Source organism: Microtus pennsylvanicus, chromosome 7, assembly GCF_037038515.1.
Source record: "Microtus pennsylvanicus isolate mMicPen1 chromosome 7, mMicPen1.hap1, whole genome shotgun sequence".
Lineage (NCBI taxonomy): Eukaryota > Metazoa > Chordata > Mammalia > Rodentia > Cricetidae > Microtus > Microtus pennsylvanicus.
The window spans coordinates 42,450,521-42,466,081 of record NC_134585.1 but is presented as its reverse complement, the minus strand read 5'-3'; the positions used below and the strand labels follow the sequence as shown (position 1 = coordinate 42,466,081).

The following is a 15,561-nucleotide window of genomic DNA, read 5'->3' as shown; positions in this document are numbered from 1 at the left end:
TAAATATTTATTAAGGACAAAACTTAGAAAGTTCTTAGAAGTGATTATAAAGTATAAGAAAGACAACAAATGCAGAAATAGAAAAAAATGGAAGAATGAATAATTAGGCCCTATATTTTACTTTAAATAATATAGTCTAGTTTCATAAAATACACTTCTCTTTATGTATATATATACATATAAACATATTTATATTTATATATTCAGCCAACCTGAAATAGCCAACTTGACAATTAGTGAAATCAATTACTAAGCCAGTCAGCATAAACCATGCTCATTGCCTTCTCAGTGCATCTGATTAAGTTCCTCTTTGAAGTCTTTATTACGCTTGTCACTGCTTCTCTGAAGACTAAAAGTAACTTCACACATTCATCGTATTTTTTTTGAAGTTTCCTTTATTCACACTTCAGATTAGAGAACAAATCTGAATCTATATCTACTGGGTCTACCTTAGAATTTGTGTTTGACAAATGTTGAAGCTTGGACGTTACCTCGTTAGCTCTCCTGTGCTCGGGACAGTGATCATAAGTCTACCTGTAGAAAGACTTGAGTATCTTTGTAGAAGTCCCCATGTGAAGAGGAAAGCACCGAATCAGGTTTGCCAGGGAAATTTATATGAATTCTAAGACTGCTTTTAAAATTAGGGGTTTTCAATTATAATTATCATTGCCAAATGTAAACCAAGCTTGACACGATGCACTAAATAATGAAGGGTGAAGAGAAACACTGGCCACGAGTTTGAGGAATCCTCAGCACTCTGTTGAGCTCATCTCCCTTTCTGACCTCAGTGTCTTGGATGATGAGGTCATGGTCAGGTACATTGCTCATGTTTTATTGCTCATTCCATTCATCATAAGAGTCACTGTTTGTTGGGTAAGGCCTGTCATTTGCTAATGTTCTTTTGAAAACATTATGCACATTACTTCATGTATCTAATGAGGCAAAAGCAATCTTCCTGTTTACTGGATGAGGAAACAGGGCATAGGAAAGATGAAGTAACGTGCCTCAAGACACATGTACAGCTATCGCACTAAAGAGTTCTGACTTAGACTACCAGCTTTAGGAGTTGTTGATGCCACTGGTATCAGACTCAACATTTTCTATGCAGGACTTAGTCCAATCAGCAGAAGAAATGGTTACTCTATTCAGCTACAGGTGGCAAGCTAACAAGGGTAAATCTGTGAAAAGCTCATGTCAAATGGAATAGAAAAGTCAGTGTCAACATCAAGTTGGGAAAGTTTAGACACTAATCTGTAATGAAAAACAGTGTGTAATTTAAAAAGTGCCCCTGTGCCAGGACAGACCCTTCTTTGATTCTACTACTAGGGTTTTATGTGAAAAATATTGAGGTTTATTATTATTATTATTATTGAAAGCTGTTAAATTTAGTCTTTTACTAGGGAAAAGAACTGTCTAAACTCTTACTTTATAATCATCTCATAAATTATAAGGACAGAAAGATTTTTAATTCATCACCAGTAAGTGATCACATATTATGATAGATAAAAAAATCATAAACTATTTAAAACAAACAATTATAAGACTATGCCTTGAAAGAAGGTACTTTTTAATAGAAAGAAAAAAGTTGTCCCCCCTCCTTTTTTTCGATCTTTCGAGACAGGGATTCTCCGTAGTTTTTGGTTTCTGTCCTGGAACTAGCTCTTGTAGACCAGGCTGGCCTCGAACTCACAGAGATCCGCCTGCCTCTGCCTCCCGAGTGCTGGGATTAAAGGCAGTTGTCCCCTTTTTTTGACAGAAAAGATCCATGAGAAAATCAACAGCATCAATATCTCACTCAGATATTTACAAATCCTTAGAATGGGTTATCGCTGTAATCTAAAATGATTCGATGAATCTACACAGGAGATGTTGTTTGATATTGCAATAACAGTAAAAATGGGGCATCTGCTTTTATAGATATTGTAGATGGTAAATGAAAATTACAAATAACTGTTCTAGCAAATTTTAAATCTGTGACAAGAACAATGCTTGATAAGTATCCATTTTATATTAAATGTTTTGTTTTTCTGGTCTACACAATTAGCTAGAGAGGAAAGAACAAACAAATAAATCACTTTTTTTCATTCAATTTAGATGTTTGGGGGTCCAGTGTGAGTAAAGATTTGGGTTTTGAAATCCCTTATCTCAGGACAATTATCAAGACATAGTGTTAGATCTTAATAGATGGGCAAGGAATGTGCATACCCCATATCTTCTCAACGGTCTGATTTATTGCTTATATTTAATACACAATATCAGAGAACCCTGAAATGGCAGAATCTACAGAAACATTAGCACATCAAGAGCAGAGTTTAAGGCCCAGAGCCACATAGGTGACAACCCGGACCTGGACTATGGGATTTACTTGTAAAGAACCTTCAATATCCACCAATGGCAGCTTACCCGGCTCTGTGTTTGAGCTTTTTATCTAGGATTCCATCTCTGGAAACAAGTTTATTAAATACCAAAATGCCAATCACCATGTTGACCTGTCAAATAGAAACAAAGTTGACCTTTCAATGATACTGAAGGGGATCAGGACCCTGCTTCTCCAGTAAACAAGCCTTAACCCCTTACAGAGGGCAGGACTCTGAGGAGTGATGTGAATGACTTCTTAAAGGTGTCACGAGCATCTGAACAATGGTGCATGCCGGTAATATTTAGAGTCCACCAAACGCCATCTCATTTCCATGGTTTGCAGTTTAACATGGCAAAATTAACCTTCGTTTGCCTAGCTTTCAAAAGGCACCAACCCCCCATCAATCTGGTCTTATTCTTTCTAGGGAAACTGCATAAAACAATGGACTAAATGAGTTTTATTCCATTCTTTAAAGCCAAAGCATTTTAAATATCCCAGCAAGGGGCTGGGCTGAGTCTAGGCAGGTGAAGGGACTGAGGATTTTCCACTAGCAGAGAAGACAGAATGGCTAGCTAGTCTCTGCAGCTGTGTTGTGGCTGCTTATCTCCCAGGTTTGGGGACTTTCTGATACACTCTTTTCTCGGAAGGAAAAGCCTATTCAATCTCCAGATTCCTTCAGAGGATGGAGACTGCCGTTAGGTCTGAAAATACACTCTCCTGAATGCATCTTTTCAACTTCTTTCAAAGACTCCTTACATGGCCTTTTGCATAATATTAATGACGTGAAATCAGTAAGAAAATGTTCTGCTGATAGAAGGCTGAAATCTGTCCACTTGCTGGTATGAGAAAGATCCCAAACCTTTCTGTTAATAAGTGATTTAGGAGACGTCACTCTTAGGGTCAGGGCAATATACCACTCATCAGAAGAGTATACCTTGTACTTCATTTTACTTGAACTAAGAGAAAATATAAGTTCTAGGGATTCTATTAATTCACAACTTAAAACATGAGAGAATTTATGACCAGTAGAGATCCATCATATTGGTGTTTCAATTGTATACATACTGGCTATTCCTTCATTATAAGATTATATGTATGTTAACCCAGCAGCTTAGGAAAATAACTCAAAAAATTTGATTAAAATCCAACGCAACAAACAAAAGTGTTCCCAGTCATTTCAAGTTCCCTATGCTTGTCTGTAATACTCATGTCTTCAGTGTTATGGTTTGGTATTGTTTCTTTCTTGTAAACCATGGGCAATTTTTGTTCCCTGTTATAGCTTTGAAGAATGAAGGCTCTTTAAGAGAAGAAGCCTAAAATAGTGTTACTAAGAAAGAGGTTTCCAGTGTCCAAGTTATTGAATGAGCCATTCAAAGAACCGAAAGGTAATTATCTCGCAGATAGCCTAATTGAACAGTGATATGTGTCTTTGTATTTAATATATCTTTTCTTTCCTCCTTAATTTTCGTCAGAATGATGAGTGAGCATAAGAGAGAAGGAGGGGGCTGGAGGTCGAGCAGGAGAGAGACAATGGAGAGAGGGTAGAAAATTGTACATCTTATAATTTTTAAAATTGGGAAACTATTTTGTTATTCTAAAAAGAAAATGATTAAAGTCTTTGTAGTTAATAGCTACTGGTGGTTTTTAAGTTGGAATAATATTGACCCACCAAAAATATCTGGAGTTGTGGTAGACAAAGGGAAGGATGCTACAGAACATACTAGAATATGCAGGACCGACTGTGGAACAGTGACATATCCATTCTAAAATGTTTCTATCACTGAGTTTGTGAAACTGACAGGTATGTATGTATGTATGTATACATATAGATGGATAAATGATAGGTAAAGATATTTGGAAATGGCAGTCTTGATTAATCTCCCTATTCATATATAAATACATTATACAAGATAAGATAGAGGTTTAATGATATAAAGGATGGGATTTTATATATTATAGAGGAAGGATTTATTGAAGTTCACTTGAGCTTCTTCACATATCTGGAATCACTGTAGGAGGAATTCCACTCTCCCAAGTTTAATAACCTCCAGTACTTAAATATGAATATTTTAGGGTAATATAAGATAGAAAGCAATTGATATTAAAATTGATGCAGTAAGTAGTTGGACTTTAAAATTTCTACCCCGCAAACGCTTTATCAAACTTGCCACTCTAAATGAGCCCCTGTAATCTTTCTGCTTTGCTAATCCATCAAGTAAGTGAGTTTCAGAGTTTACCAGGACAACAGCGGCTGCAGGTCCAACGAAGGCGTAGAGCAGTCCTCCTTCAAGCGACAGCCAGCAGCTAAAAATAGCATTAGAGAAAACTAACAAAAATCAGTGATAAGCATCAGGCCACTGGACTGTGGTGCAAGCAGCATCGGCTAGGATTTGACCTTGCAGTGTTGGCGCATTTCAAAGATTTATAGAAAAAGTAGGATTAGAGCATTTCATGAGGAGGAAACACTACCTATCCCTCACTACTGGGCTTTAGCTTGAGGCAGTTAAAATATTTTAGACAAATATTCGTATATCACAATTTCTACTTTTATTTCTTGCAAAGAGATTATCCCAACAAATATTGCTTTACCTCCTTGGCTGACTCTTTCCGAGGGACTTCAGAATTGTAACAGCGTGTTTACAAAATCTTCCTTCAGGCCATTGAGATACTGGGAGAAAGTGTCTTAACAGATATCGAGGAAGGAAATAGATAACTCATATTTGCATGTGTGTGTTGTGTGTGTGTGTGTGTTTTCTTTTTTCCTTTAATTTTACTGTTTCCCAGACTACCAAGAACATTCTCTGGAATAAGTTTATGAATTAGAATGAGCGCAGCTGTGTTTCTCCCATTAACTAATGTCACCAAGAGATCCAGGTTTGCATGGACAGAGATGTGGAACTTTCAGGGGCGGGGTGGGGGGGATGTTCATACTCTGAATCAAAAGGAAATGAAGAGGTCAGAGGGCACAGCACTGGGAGTTTGCAGACGGAGCATGTGCAGTTGCCCACAGTCCGGGCAGAGCTGAGGAGACAGTGAGGGGCTGTATCTCACGGCTGGTGTGGACCCAGGCCCGTACTCACGCAACTATTTTCTGCTATTTGTCCCTTTCACCAATCAGTCCATGCAGCCAGTGAGCTGCCTTCAAAACTTACAATCTGTAGTGGTGACTGCACTGTGCCTCTTCTAACAACGATCTGCTCTATTATTATTGAGGGTGTAGTTCCATAAATCATGCATTTGCCAAAAACCAAAGAAAATGATACATTTAAGAGCATAAATGTGACTCTCTAAGTTATAGCTTAATTAAAACTTTAATCTAGTAGCGATATATACATACAAAAACATTGACAAACATATGTATATTTGTTTAAAGATAACACACGGCTTGGCATGCTTTTGAATTTTATAAACTTGAAAGTGGGACCCATAAACACTAGTAAGGTGTTTTATAAATCTTTGATTTATACCTAAACAGTTACTTCAATAGAAAAAGTAATAACAAAGCAATTATGTTATAGTAGTCCTTAAATAAACACAGCATTTTCTTTCAGTGATATTGACTGAATGAAAGAAAATCAAGACTCCCCAAATGAGGAGTTTCCCCAGCTCTAAGAAGGAGTCTTTGTGTGGGATGGGCAGATGAAGTGATGCCCTTTTCTATGCTCTTAATTTGGTGAGTTCAACATGTGGCTTAATTACTAGTAATTCCTAATTTACACCTGGAAACAATAACAGAATGTCACGTAACGTTTATTTATTCAGTAATATGTACACTCTCCATTTCTCAACTACATCCTCAATATGAAAACCGGCGTCATAAACTATGAAAGTGTATTGCTTCAAATTAGAAATGTTACACCATAAATTGTTTCTTGGACTTTCTGAGCACCACAGGCATATAATGGACATCATACCCCTTTCTAATTTCTTCCACAGTCTAGGCATCTTCTACTATAGAATCTGTCTCCTGACCAATCAATTGCAGCATAACACCACCAAGTAACAACAAAACCTGCATTAATAATAGCTAATGATAATAGACATCAGTGATGTCTGTAACTGAGAAAAGAGTCACATCCTAAAATGCAATAATAGAAAAATAACGCCAAGTTTTTACCAGTTCTAACAGAGAGTATTTAAGCTTTGGCGTGTACAGTACATGTTGATGTATCTTTAAAGGAAAATATTTTGGTGTTAGGAAGAACTGGAAACAGGAATGAGGATTCTTAATAGTTGCATCACTTTCTTTACTTTTACGCATAGAAGTCACCTTCTAGAATTGTTAATGACTCCGTGACAAAGTGAATGGCATTAGGAGGCAAGACAAATAAAATCTGTTTGGTAACTTGCTTACTTATCACCATGGTTAGCATTATGGATGGACTTACTAGTGATCCGTGCCGTATCCCTTCGTCCTGGTGAAGCCTACAGATGTGGCTACTACTAAAGCTGGCAGTCCTGCAAAAAAGCAAGGCGACATTTCATATTCAGGTGACATTTCATCTTCAGCTACAGTCACTTGTGCACACTTGCCCAGGACAGGCCTGGACAGACTTCAGATACTCAGACCGCAGCAACTGCTGTTGGAAGAGTCACCTCGCAATGGATGTTTGTATTGCAAACTTTCAAGTGTGAGACTACAAGAGGCAGGTGGGATTTTAACTTAGAGCACTGCCCTGGTGTTGCTAGGTTACCACTGCATTTGACATGCTTTTAAAGGGAAGTAATAACACAGATTTAGTATATCTTTTAAGTTATTTTTTTCCCTAGGGGTTTGCATCATTATAAAGGAAATTTATAGTTAAAAAATAACCAGAAAGGCAGAAAACTGGATGCCCTGGTGTGATGGCCTGTCATAAGAGTGGAATATTCAGCTGGCCACATATTGATCCATATCAAGTTTAACTTATAATAAGAGCCCCCAAATAATTTTCCCACTTAATAATTTCTTTTCAGTTTTCTTATAACAGTAACGATGTAGGAACAGAGAACGCAGTTACCTGAAAATCTAAACCAGCTCTGACCCTAAGACTTCCTTACTACATATATACACATATTTGGACATGCAGTATTTCTAAGCCGAACATGTTTACTCTTTCAGTTAAAATGAAATCCCCCAGTTGATCATCCTCTTGGTTCGCCCCTCTGCCTGTCTTCCCATTCTTCTTGCTATTTTCTTTCTCCTGGGAGTCTACTCTGCTAAGAGTGTATACGTTCACCAGCTTTAAACACAGAACTGTGGGAGGCATGCCAACGTCACCACGTTTACACTCACAATATAAATTATGAGTATGAACCTCTTCGTCTCCTTCCTCTGCCTCACCCTCACCCTGCATGTTATCTGCTGACTGAATATTGTGATTGAATGATGGAGTGCATTAGAAGCAATCAAGCACACATGTATAACCTAACAATACCTAAGGAGTTAGTAATCTTTATTTCATATAAATTGGACTTCCTTTGTTTACTAAATTGATTTTGGCGCGTTTCTCTTCACTGATATTATATACAACTCTTTGCCGTTCAGAGAATATTGATATTACCTGTAACTTTGCAACTTTTCAATCCCTTTCTTCAAGATCTTTAGTAGCAATATTAGATAAAGAAGCTCTTGGTTACTGGCAAGGAAATCATTCTTTAAGAGAGAGCTTCCTGTACTTGCCGTTTCTTCCTTCGATCTATGGTCCTAACTCACAACCAAAATAAACCTTGGTTCAGTACTGCCATCATTTAAGAAGGTCTTTGTCATGGAATCTAGATAAAAATCTTACCAAACTCCAAGTAGAACGTATTCTCTACCTTTCCTTTTGCTTCTAGAAAGAGTCCTAATACATCAACTAAATATGAATACACCTGTGCTGAATGCTGGCAGATAACTGTTAAGTGGTTTTGATCGTGTGTTTCAGGATGAATTATTCTAGTCTTGGAATAAGTTCACTTGTTCAGAATTGCCCAGATTGTTTTGAACAACCTGTTCTCACTGTCTGCTATAACAGCGGCAGGATGTGAGCGAATGTGCACACATGTATGTGTGCGTACGTGTATGTCTATGTGTGTACTCATGTGTAGTGGTCTCAGGGTGGGGATTTTAAAACTCAAATACAGACATGAAAAACCCTGTCTTTTTTCTAAAACTAAATTTTTAAAAATTAACTATGCTTTCATTCAAACTGGTCCCATGAAATCACTGATCGTTGAGATGTCTATGCCATGAAGCAATTGGAAATGTTCCCCAATAATTATGGGCAGTGGATTAATTGATTCCTAGTATGGCAGCAATTGTACATTTCTACTTTTGAGAAACCCCTTACCTACATGTAAAGTTTCCTTGCCTCTCTGATGGTTCCTTCCTCCTCCCCTGTGCTTCTTTTTTTTTTTTTTTTTTTTTTTTTTAGTATGGAGATCTTTTCTTTTTCTTTTTTCTTTTTTGGAATAGAACACATAGAGAATTTATAGGGTTTGCTATATGTCCTGTGGACATCCTGATTTGGGTGCCCAAGCAATTCAAAGCATTTTGTGATTTCAGAAAATATCACCAGGGAACACATTGTCTTTCTAACTTTAGGTAGCTCAGGTCTCAAGATACACAATGTAGTACACTGAGTGTTTACTAGCTAAAATCTTTGATAATTATCCCCTTATAAAGTTCCAAATGACCCCACGGACGTTTACAAAAGGGCTTCTTCTCTCACGTTTTTGCACTTCATGTTTCAAGTTAGATACCTTAGTAACGTGGCTACAATCACTTTTTACTATTTTCTGATGTCCCTCCCACTGTCACATGAGCAAAACATGAAAAGTATATGCTTACCCCATCCAAGGCACAGAAAGCGTTTCCGTATAAGCCGTGTCCTGATTTTTCCAGTTACAGCCATATATGACTGCCACGCTTCTGTCAAAACCCAACAGAATGAAGCCAGGAAGAAAAAATGCAAGAATGCAGTGGTGGTCGTGCAGATGCTCTGCGGAGACAGAAGGAAGCACATGCTCAACCTGGGCAGGGACCTATGATTCAGAGGACCGGACTTTCCCTTCCCTATCCCTATCCTTCCTTTGTTCACAGACAATCCTACTCTGTAGTCCACACGGCCTTTAGCTTGTCATCCTCCTGCCTCAGCCTCTTGAGTTCTATGATTGCAGGGTTCTGTGACTGCTTTCCACTTGAAGAGGTTAAGTTCTGATAGATTTTTTGCTTTGCATAAAAGCAAAACTATTTACAGAAACTAGAACCCTTACCGGCTCTAGTCTCTATACTGTATACAATATGGGCAGCACAAAAATATGTGTCCTAATTCCGTGTATGTTCTCAGTTTCTTTACTGAGGAGAACCCACACTATGCACTTAAACTCAAGGAAAATTAAAATTACTGCTTTAGTTGATTTTTTAAAAATAAAATTATGGAAATGGCACTTTCTTTAGTTTAAGAGGCAGACACGATGTCTAATTGCTTTGGTTCCATTCTTTATCTCTCTTATTTAACCAGGGATTCTTCTTTTTTGTTTCATCTGTGTTGATGTGAAGATTATACTGGAAAGCTCAACAGCTTTTCACAAGAAAGAAAAAACACTTTGCTTTTATATGCATGTGATACCCAAGTTATAACAGTGAAATACAACATAAGGTTCGGCAATAGTCTAGAGCCAAGGTAGGTTGCGATGTAAAGTATTTAGTAGCTGCATTTGATGCTACTGCATTGCCCTGCCTGTCTTAATCAAGTAATTTTGAAGAGCTAATTGAGTCACTGGCAGTACACAGCTATGATTTCATAGATATTTGTCTTCATGCAATCTAATCATCCTAAATGCGTGGGCCATTAGCAATGCCTTGTCTACAAACGAACAGCAGCTTCATTTTAGTAAAAGCTGCTACTTATTTCCCTATTGGTATGACTTCTTTGTGTATATCTTGTTGTAATACAACTCCTCATAAAGCAGAACCAGCAACAGAAACAATTTCTTTCTTCGTCAGTCATCCATTCCAGAAATTAAAAATAGACAAAGACATTAGGGCACTAATTAGACATTAGCAGGCTTGAAGGCACTAGAGATGGCCTCCTCCCTCATAGTCAATGAAGTATAAAACAAGAATCAGGAAATGCAGGGCTCTAGCACTGATCAGAGGATGGCATCCTGACCTGTATTTCCGTCTCAGAGAAGAGATCTGATATCTTGAACGGCCTAATTGATAACTGGTTTCTTGGGGTCCTGACTTTATCAAAGACAAACTATTGCCCCTTTCTTTAAGAATCAGTGTGAATGGGCCTGTAGTCACTGGGGAGGAAAGCTGTCTGTTCCAGGGATTTTAAGAATCGTACAAAGCACACATTGGTTGTTGTTATTATTGTTCACAGGTTATATTTGCCAAGGTGTAGTAGCATAACTTTTAAATGACAACTTTCATACAGAGCAATGACTGCCATTATTTTCCATAAATGCTATCAGTTCCCACAAGCACCATTATTCTCATGTGCAAGGATTCAGATTCTTTAATCTCTCCTCCCCATAGGCTCCACACTTGACATCAGCAACCCTGCAGATCAAATACCCTCTAAGTCTCTGCAGGATGAGCCTTTTCCCCTGATAAACCTCAAACTCTAAGCACCTCTTTCAGGTTCCTATGCTGGCACCTATTCAACCATTGCGATCACCTGACCCACCTCAGTGACTTCGGCCACAAAGCCCTCTCTTTGTACCCCCTCTCAGTTGGCTCTCAACTCCCATGATAGGCGGGTCCTCATACATCACAATCCCAGATTTATAACTCACTATCTCCTCAAGTTCGCCATTGACATTTGTTTTACCGGCCTTGCCAAATTTGGTTCTACTCTTGAACTGTCATGGATGATGAGGGCTATTATATCACAAAAGTCAAAAGCAGATTTAACTTAGTAAATTGAATTTTTTCTACTGCTATTTTCTACTATTCCAATTCTTAGAAATAGTAGAAAATGTTCTCTGAAGGCAACTGAGGTAAATATACTACTTCTAATGAACCAGAAGCTGCGAGTAATCCTAGATTTAAAAAAAAAAAAAACTAGATAAATCACATTGCAGGTTGGTATTCCAGCCCTGTGCTGGGTATCTGGAAAAGGACAACACAGGAAGAAGAAAAAGGATAAAAATATGTAAATGTCAAGGAAGGCCTAACATCAATACAATAGTACTTCCTGAACAGAACAATAATGAAATTGAATGAACAGCATTTAGGGACTATCATGGAAGAATTCTTCAGAACTGAATGCAATCTTGGCTGTGGGGTAGATTAAACAGGAAAGGTACACATACACACACCAACAAACACACATTCCTAAATGCATTGCCGTGAAATTTTTAACATCTGGGATGAGACTAAAATTTAAAAGTGCTCAGAATTTAAATAATGATAACTTACAAAGGAGTAAGAATCAGAGGGATATTAAATTTCTTGTGAGCCACCCAGGATCCAAGAAGACAGTGGAAAAGTGTCCTTGTTCTAATGAAAGAGAACTTTGAAGTTAGAAGTCTACACCTAGGCAAACTATTATCCAAGTGACAGGCAGAGATATATTTTTAGAATTGAAAGGGACTTTGAAGTTCATTATTTTAAGGTTCTCTCTGAAAGAATTTCTAGGCAGTATAAACCACCAATAATGACTTCAAGAGGAGAGAATGGGATCAGTGAAAGATAGCAAACAAAAGCAATAAAATATATTGAATCTAAATAAAATTTTATTTAATATATTTCATATAATCTTAAAAATACAGCTATCTAGATACAGAATTCAAAAATAATAGCAGTGAGGGTCAAAAGGGAAGAGACATGAGGGCTACAAGGAAACAGAGAAAAATAAGAATATGTCAAATCTCTGTTTTCCCTTCTGGCATGTTGGAGATACTGAGTGATATATGACAGATATATTTAAACATTTATGATCACCATGATAAATTAAGATAGTCATTATAAAGTGGAAACAATATATTTAGTAGTTAACAAAAGAAAAATAAAAGTAAGAGACATCATTACATTCAATTAAAGGTAACGAAAAAAACCCCAAAATTCCGATACATTGGAAAATGTTTTTAAAAATAGCATAAATCACAATAGCTTTAAACTCACTTAAAAAAGAAAAGTAAAACAAAACAACCTTTCATACTTGATTTAAAAAAATCTATTTCTGTAATGGTTATGTGAGAAAGTACCAAAACCACAGACACAGAAGGATGGGAATAAAGAGCTAAAAAGACCTATAGTAAGCAAAGGTGGATATCCAGAATCAGATGGTACAGTGGTCACATCAGAAAAAAAAAACAACGAACAAAACAAAACAAAACAGTAAGTAAGATGAAGAGGGACTTTCCATGCTGGTATAAGGAGCAAGCCACGGCAAATGCTTACAGTTAGGACACCCTCAGAGACCGTAATGACTGTTCACAAGCTATCACATAAAAACTGAGGCAGCAGAAGGAAAGCAGGTTCTGAGAAAAGACTCAGGATACAGTTGTCAGTCCAGACAAGTGCAGGAAAGAGTAAATACAGGGTACTGTGGGTCCTTATAACTGCTGGGTCCTCACAACCGCTGCCCTTCTCATAATTGGATGCTGCTCTTTCTTGTCTTTGCGGTGTGATCTCACTTCCTATGGAACTGATGAAGCAGATGGGTTACTATCATCATATCTCCAGCCTGAAGCTTCTCCTTAGCCCAAAGCAAATTCTCTCCTACCATTACACACTGCAATAGGGCAAGCAGGTGTTTCACCTCTGGAATAACACACTGCCTGTTTTACGTGCTAAAATTTCTGGACTGCTTCTTTCTTAGCTTAGAATTGAAGAAAATTAAAATCCACCTCATAAAATGACATCATACAAACTGGGTGTGACAGTGGATGTCATTAATCTCACCACTCAAAAAGCAGAGGCAGGCAGATGTTTGAGTTTGAGGCCATTTTGGTCTATAGAGCAAGTTCCAGAACAGGGAGCCTACACAGAGAAAGCCTGTCTCAAACAAACAAACAAACAAACAAACCCAACATCATACATGTAGAAAATTTGAGACAAAGCAAGTATTATTTTGGGGGAGGGGAAAGGTGAATTTTAAATTACTGTATCATGAAATATAGTACAGCTTCATATATTTTACAAGTATATATGTTTATTGACAACAGATAAAGCCTGACATACTGTGATTGAATTCACCCACAAAGCCAAAAACAAATCAAAATGTAGAAGGTTCTAAGAGTAACTTTTGTTTTTTATCATCAGAAATAGTAATTACACTTAATTACACATGAGTTAACTATAGTCTCCTTTAGCTAGAATGTCTGTGTAACATTTTCACCTACAAACAAATGTCCTGGAAGTCCTCTTTTAAGTCAAACAAAGCTCCTTTTTGCAATTTTAATTTTCTCTTTGTTTTCAATAGTGGTCAAATTTCTTGATAGGTTAAGATACACATCAAGTTCTTTGTGACTTGTCCCTTCCTGATGCCTGGAATCTCCTTCAATTTTGCTTCAACAGAAATCCTGATTCCCAGAGCTAATAAATGGAATTATTAAAACCTTGAGCCTCTATGATCTTACATAAAACTACAGTTTTTTTTTAAAAAAAATGTTCTTTAAGTGTTTCTGTATCTTAAAAGTTCTGGAATACTGTAAGGCATCTAATTAAAGATCTCGACAGTTGACTTATTTGCTGTTGAGTTAGTTTCGGGAAATTGTGTTTTCCATGGGAGTTATCCATGTCATGTGTATTTCACTCTGTTAGAATATGATTTTATATCAGAAGTGGAAAGGGGGACATAACAACAGACACAGAGGAAATACAGAGAATCATCAGGTCATATTTCAAAAATTTGTACTCTACAAAATTGGACAAGATAAGGGAAATGGAAAACTTTCTGGATAAATACCATTTACCAAAATTAAATCAAGACCAGATAAGCAAATTAAATATCTGTAACTGCTAAAGAAATACAAAGAGTCATCAAAAGTCCCAACCAAAAAAAGCCCAGGACCAGATGGTTTCAGCTCAGAATTCTACAAGATTTTCAAAGAATAATTAATACCAATACTCTTCAAATTATTTCACACAATAGAAACAAACGGAACATTGCTAAACCCTTTTTATGAGGCTACAATTACCTTGATACCCAAACCACAGAAAGACATTACTAAGAAAGAGACAAATTACAGACAAATCTCACTCATGAACATTAATGCAAAAATACTAAATAAAATACTGGTAAATAGAATCCAAGAACACATCAGAACCATTATCCACCATGATCAAGTTGGCTTTATTCCAGAGATTCAGGGATGGTTCAACATACGAAAATCTGTCAACATAATCTGCCATATAAACAAATTGATAAATAAAAACCATTAGATGCTGAAAATACAACATCAACAAATACAACATCTCTTTATGATAAAGGTCTTGGAGAGAGCAGAAATACAGGGAACATACCTAAACATAATTAAGGCAATATACAGCAAGCCAGCAGCCAACATCAAACTAAATGGAGAAAAACTCACAGTGATCCCACTGAAATCAGAAACAAGACAAAGTTGTCCACTCTCTCCATATCTATTCAATACAGTTCTTGAGGTTCTAGCTAGAGCAATACAACAAAAGGAGATCAAGGGGATACAAATCGCAAAAGACGTCAAACTCTATTTGCTGATGATATGATAGTTTGAATAAGCAACCCCAAAAATTTTACCAAGGAACTTCTATAACTCATAAACACTTTCAGTAATGTAGCAAAATAAAAGATAAACTCAAAAATCATTAGCTCTCCTTTACACTTATGATAAACAGGCTGAAAAAGAAATCAGAGAAACATCACCCTTCACAATAGCCACAAATAACATAAAATATCTTGGAGTAACTCTTGTTTGACAAGAACTTTAAATCTTTGAAGAAAGAAATTGAAGAAGACACCAAAAAATGGAAAGATCTACCATGTTCTTGGGTAGGTAGAATTAACAATTCTATTAGGTAAAAATGGTAATCTTATGAAAAGCAATCTACAGATTTAATGCAATGTCATCAAAATCCCAGCAAAATTATTCACAAACCTCAAAAGAATAGTTCTCAACTTCATATGAAAAAGCAAAAAGCCATGTAGCCAAAACAATCCTGTACAATAAAAGAATTTCTGGAGGCATCACAATCCCTGACTTCAAACTTTACTATAGAGCTACAGTACTGAAAACAGCCTCCT

The 15,561-nt window shown here is 36.9% G+C and overlaps 1 protein-coding gene across 3 annotated transcripts in view; it reads right to left on the bottom strand.

Moving 5' to 3' along the window:
• Adgrb3 (adhesion G protein-coupled receptor B3) overlaps window positions 1-15,561 on the bottom strand; it is a 714,721-nt gene that overhangs the window by 50,497 nt on the left and 648,663 nt on the right. For all 3 annotated transcript variants that reach the window (XM_075980559.1, XM_075980557.1, XM_075980558.1), the window contains exons 20-23: window positions 9,171-9,321; window positions 6,748-6,817; window positions 4,597-4,663; window positions 2,404-2,489 (exon numbers count right to left, since the gene is read on the bottom strand). In XM_075980559.1, coding sequence (XP_075836674.1) covers window positions 2,404-2,489; window positions 4,597-4,663; window positions 6,748-6,817; window positions 9,171-9,321 — 374 coding nt within the window. The remainder of the gene's footprint in view (window positions 1-2,403; window positions 2,490-4,596; window positions 4,664-6,747; window positions 6,818-9,170; window positions 9,322-15,561) is intronic.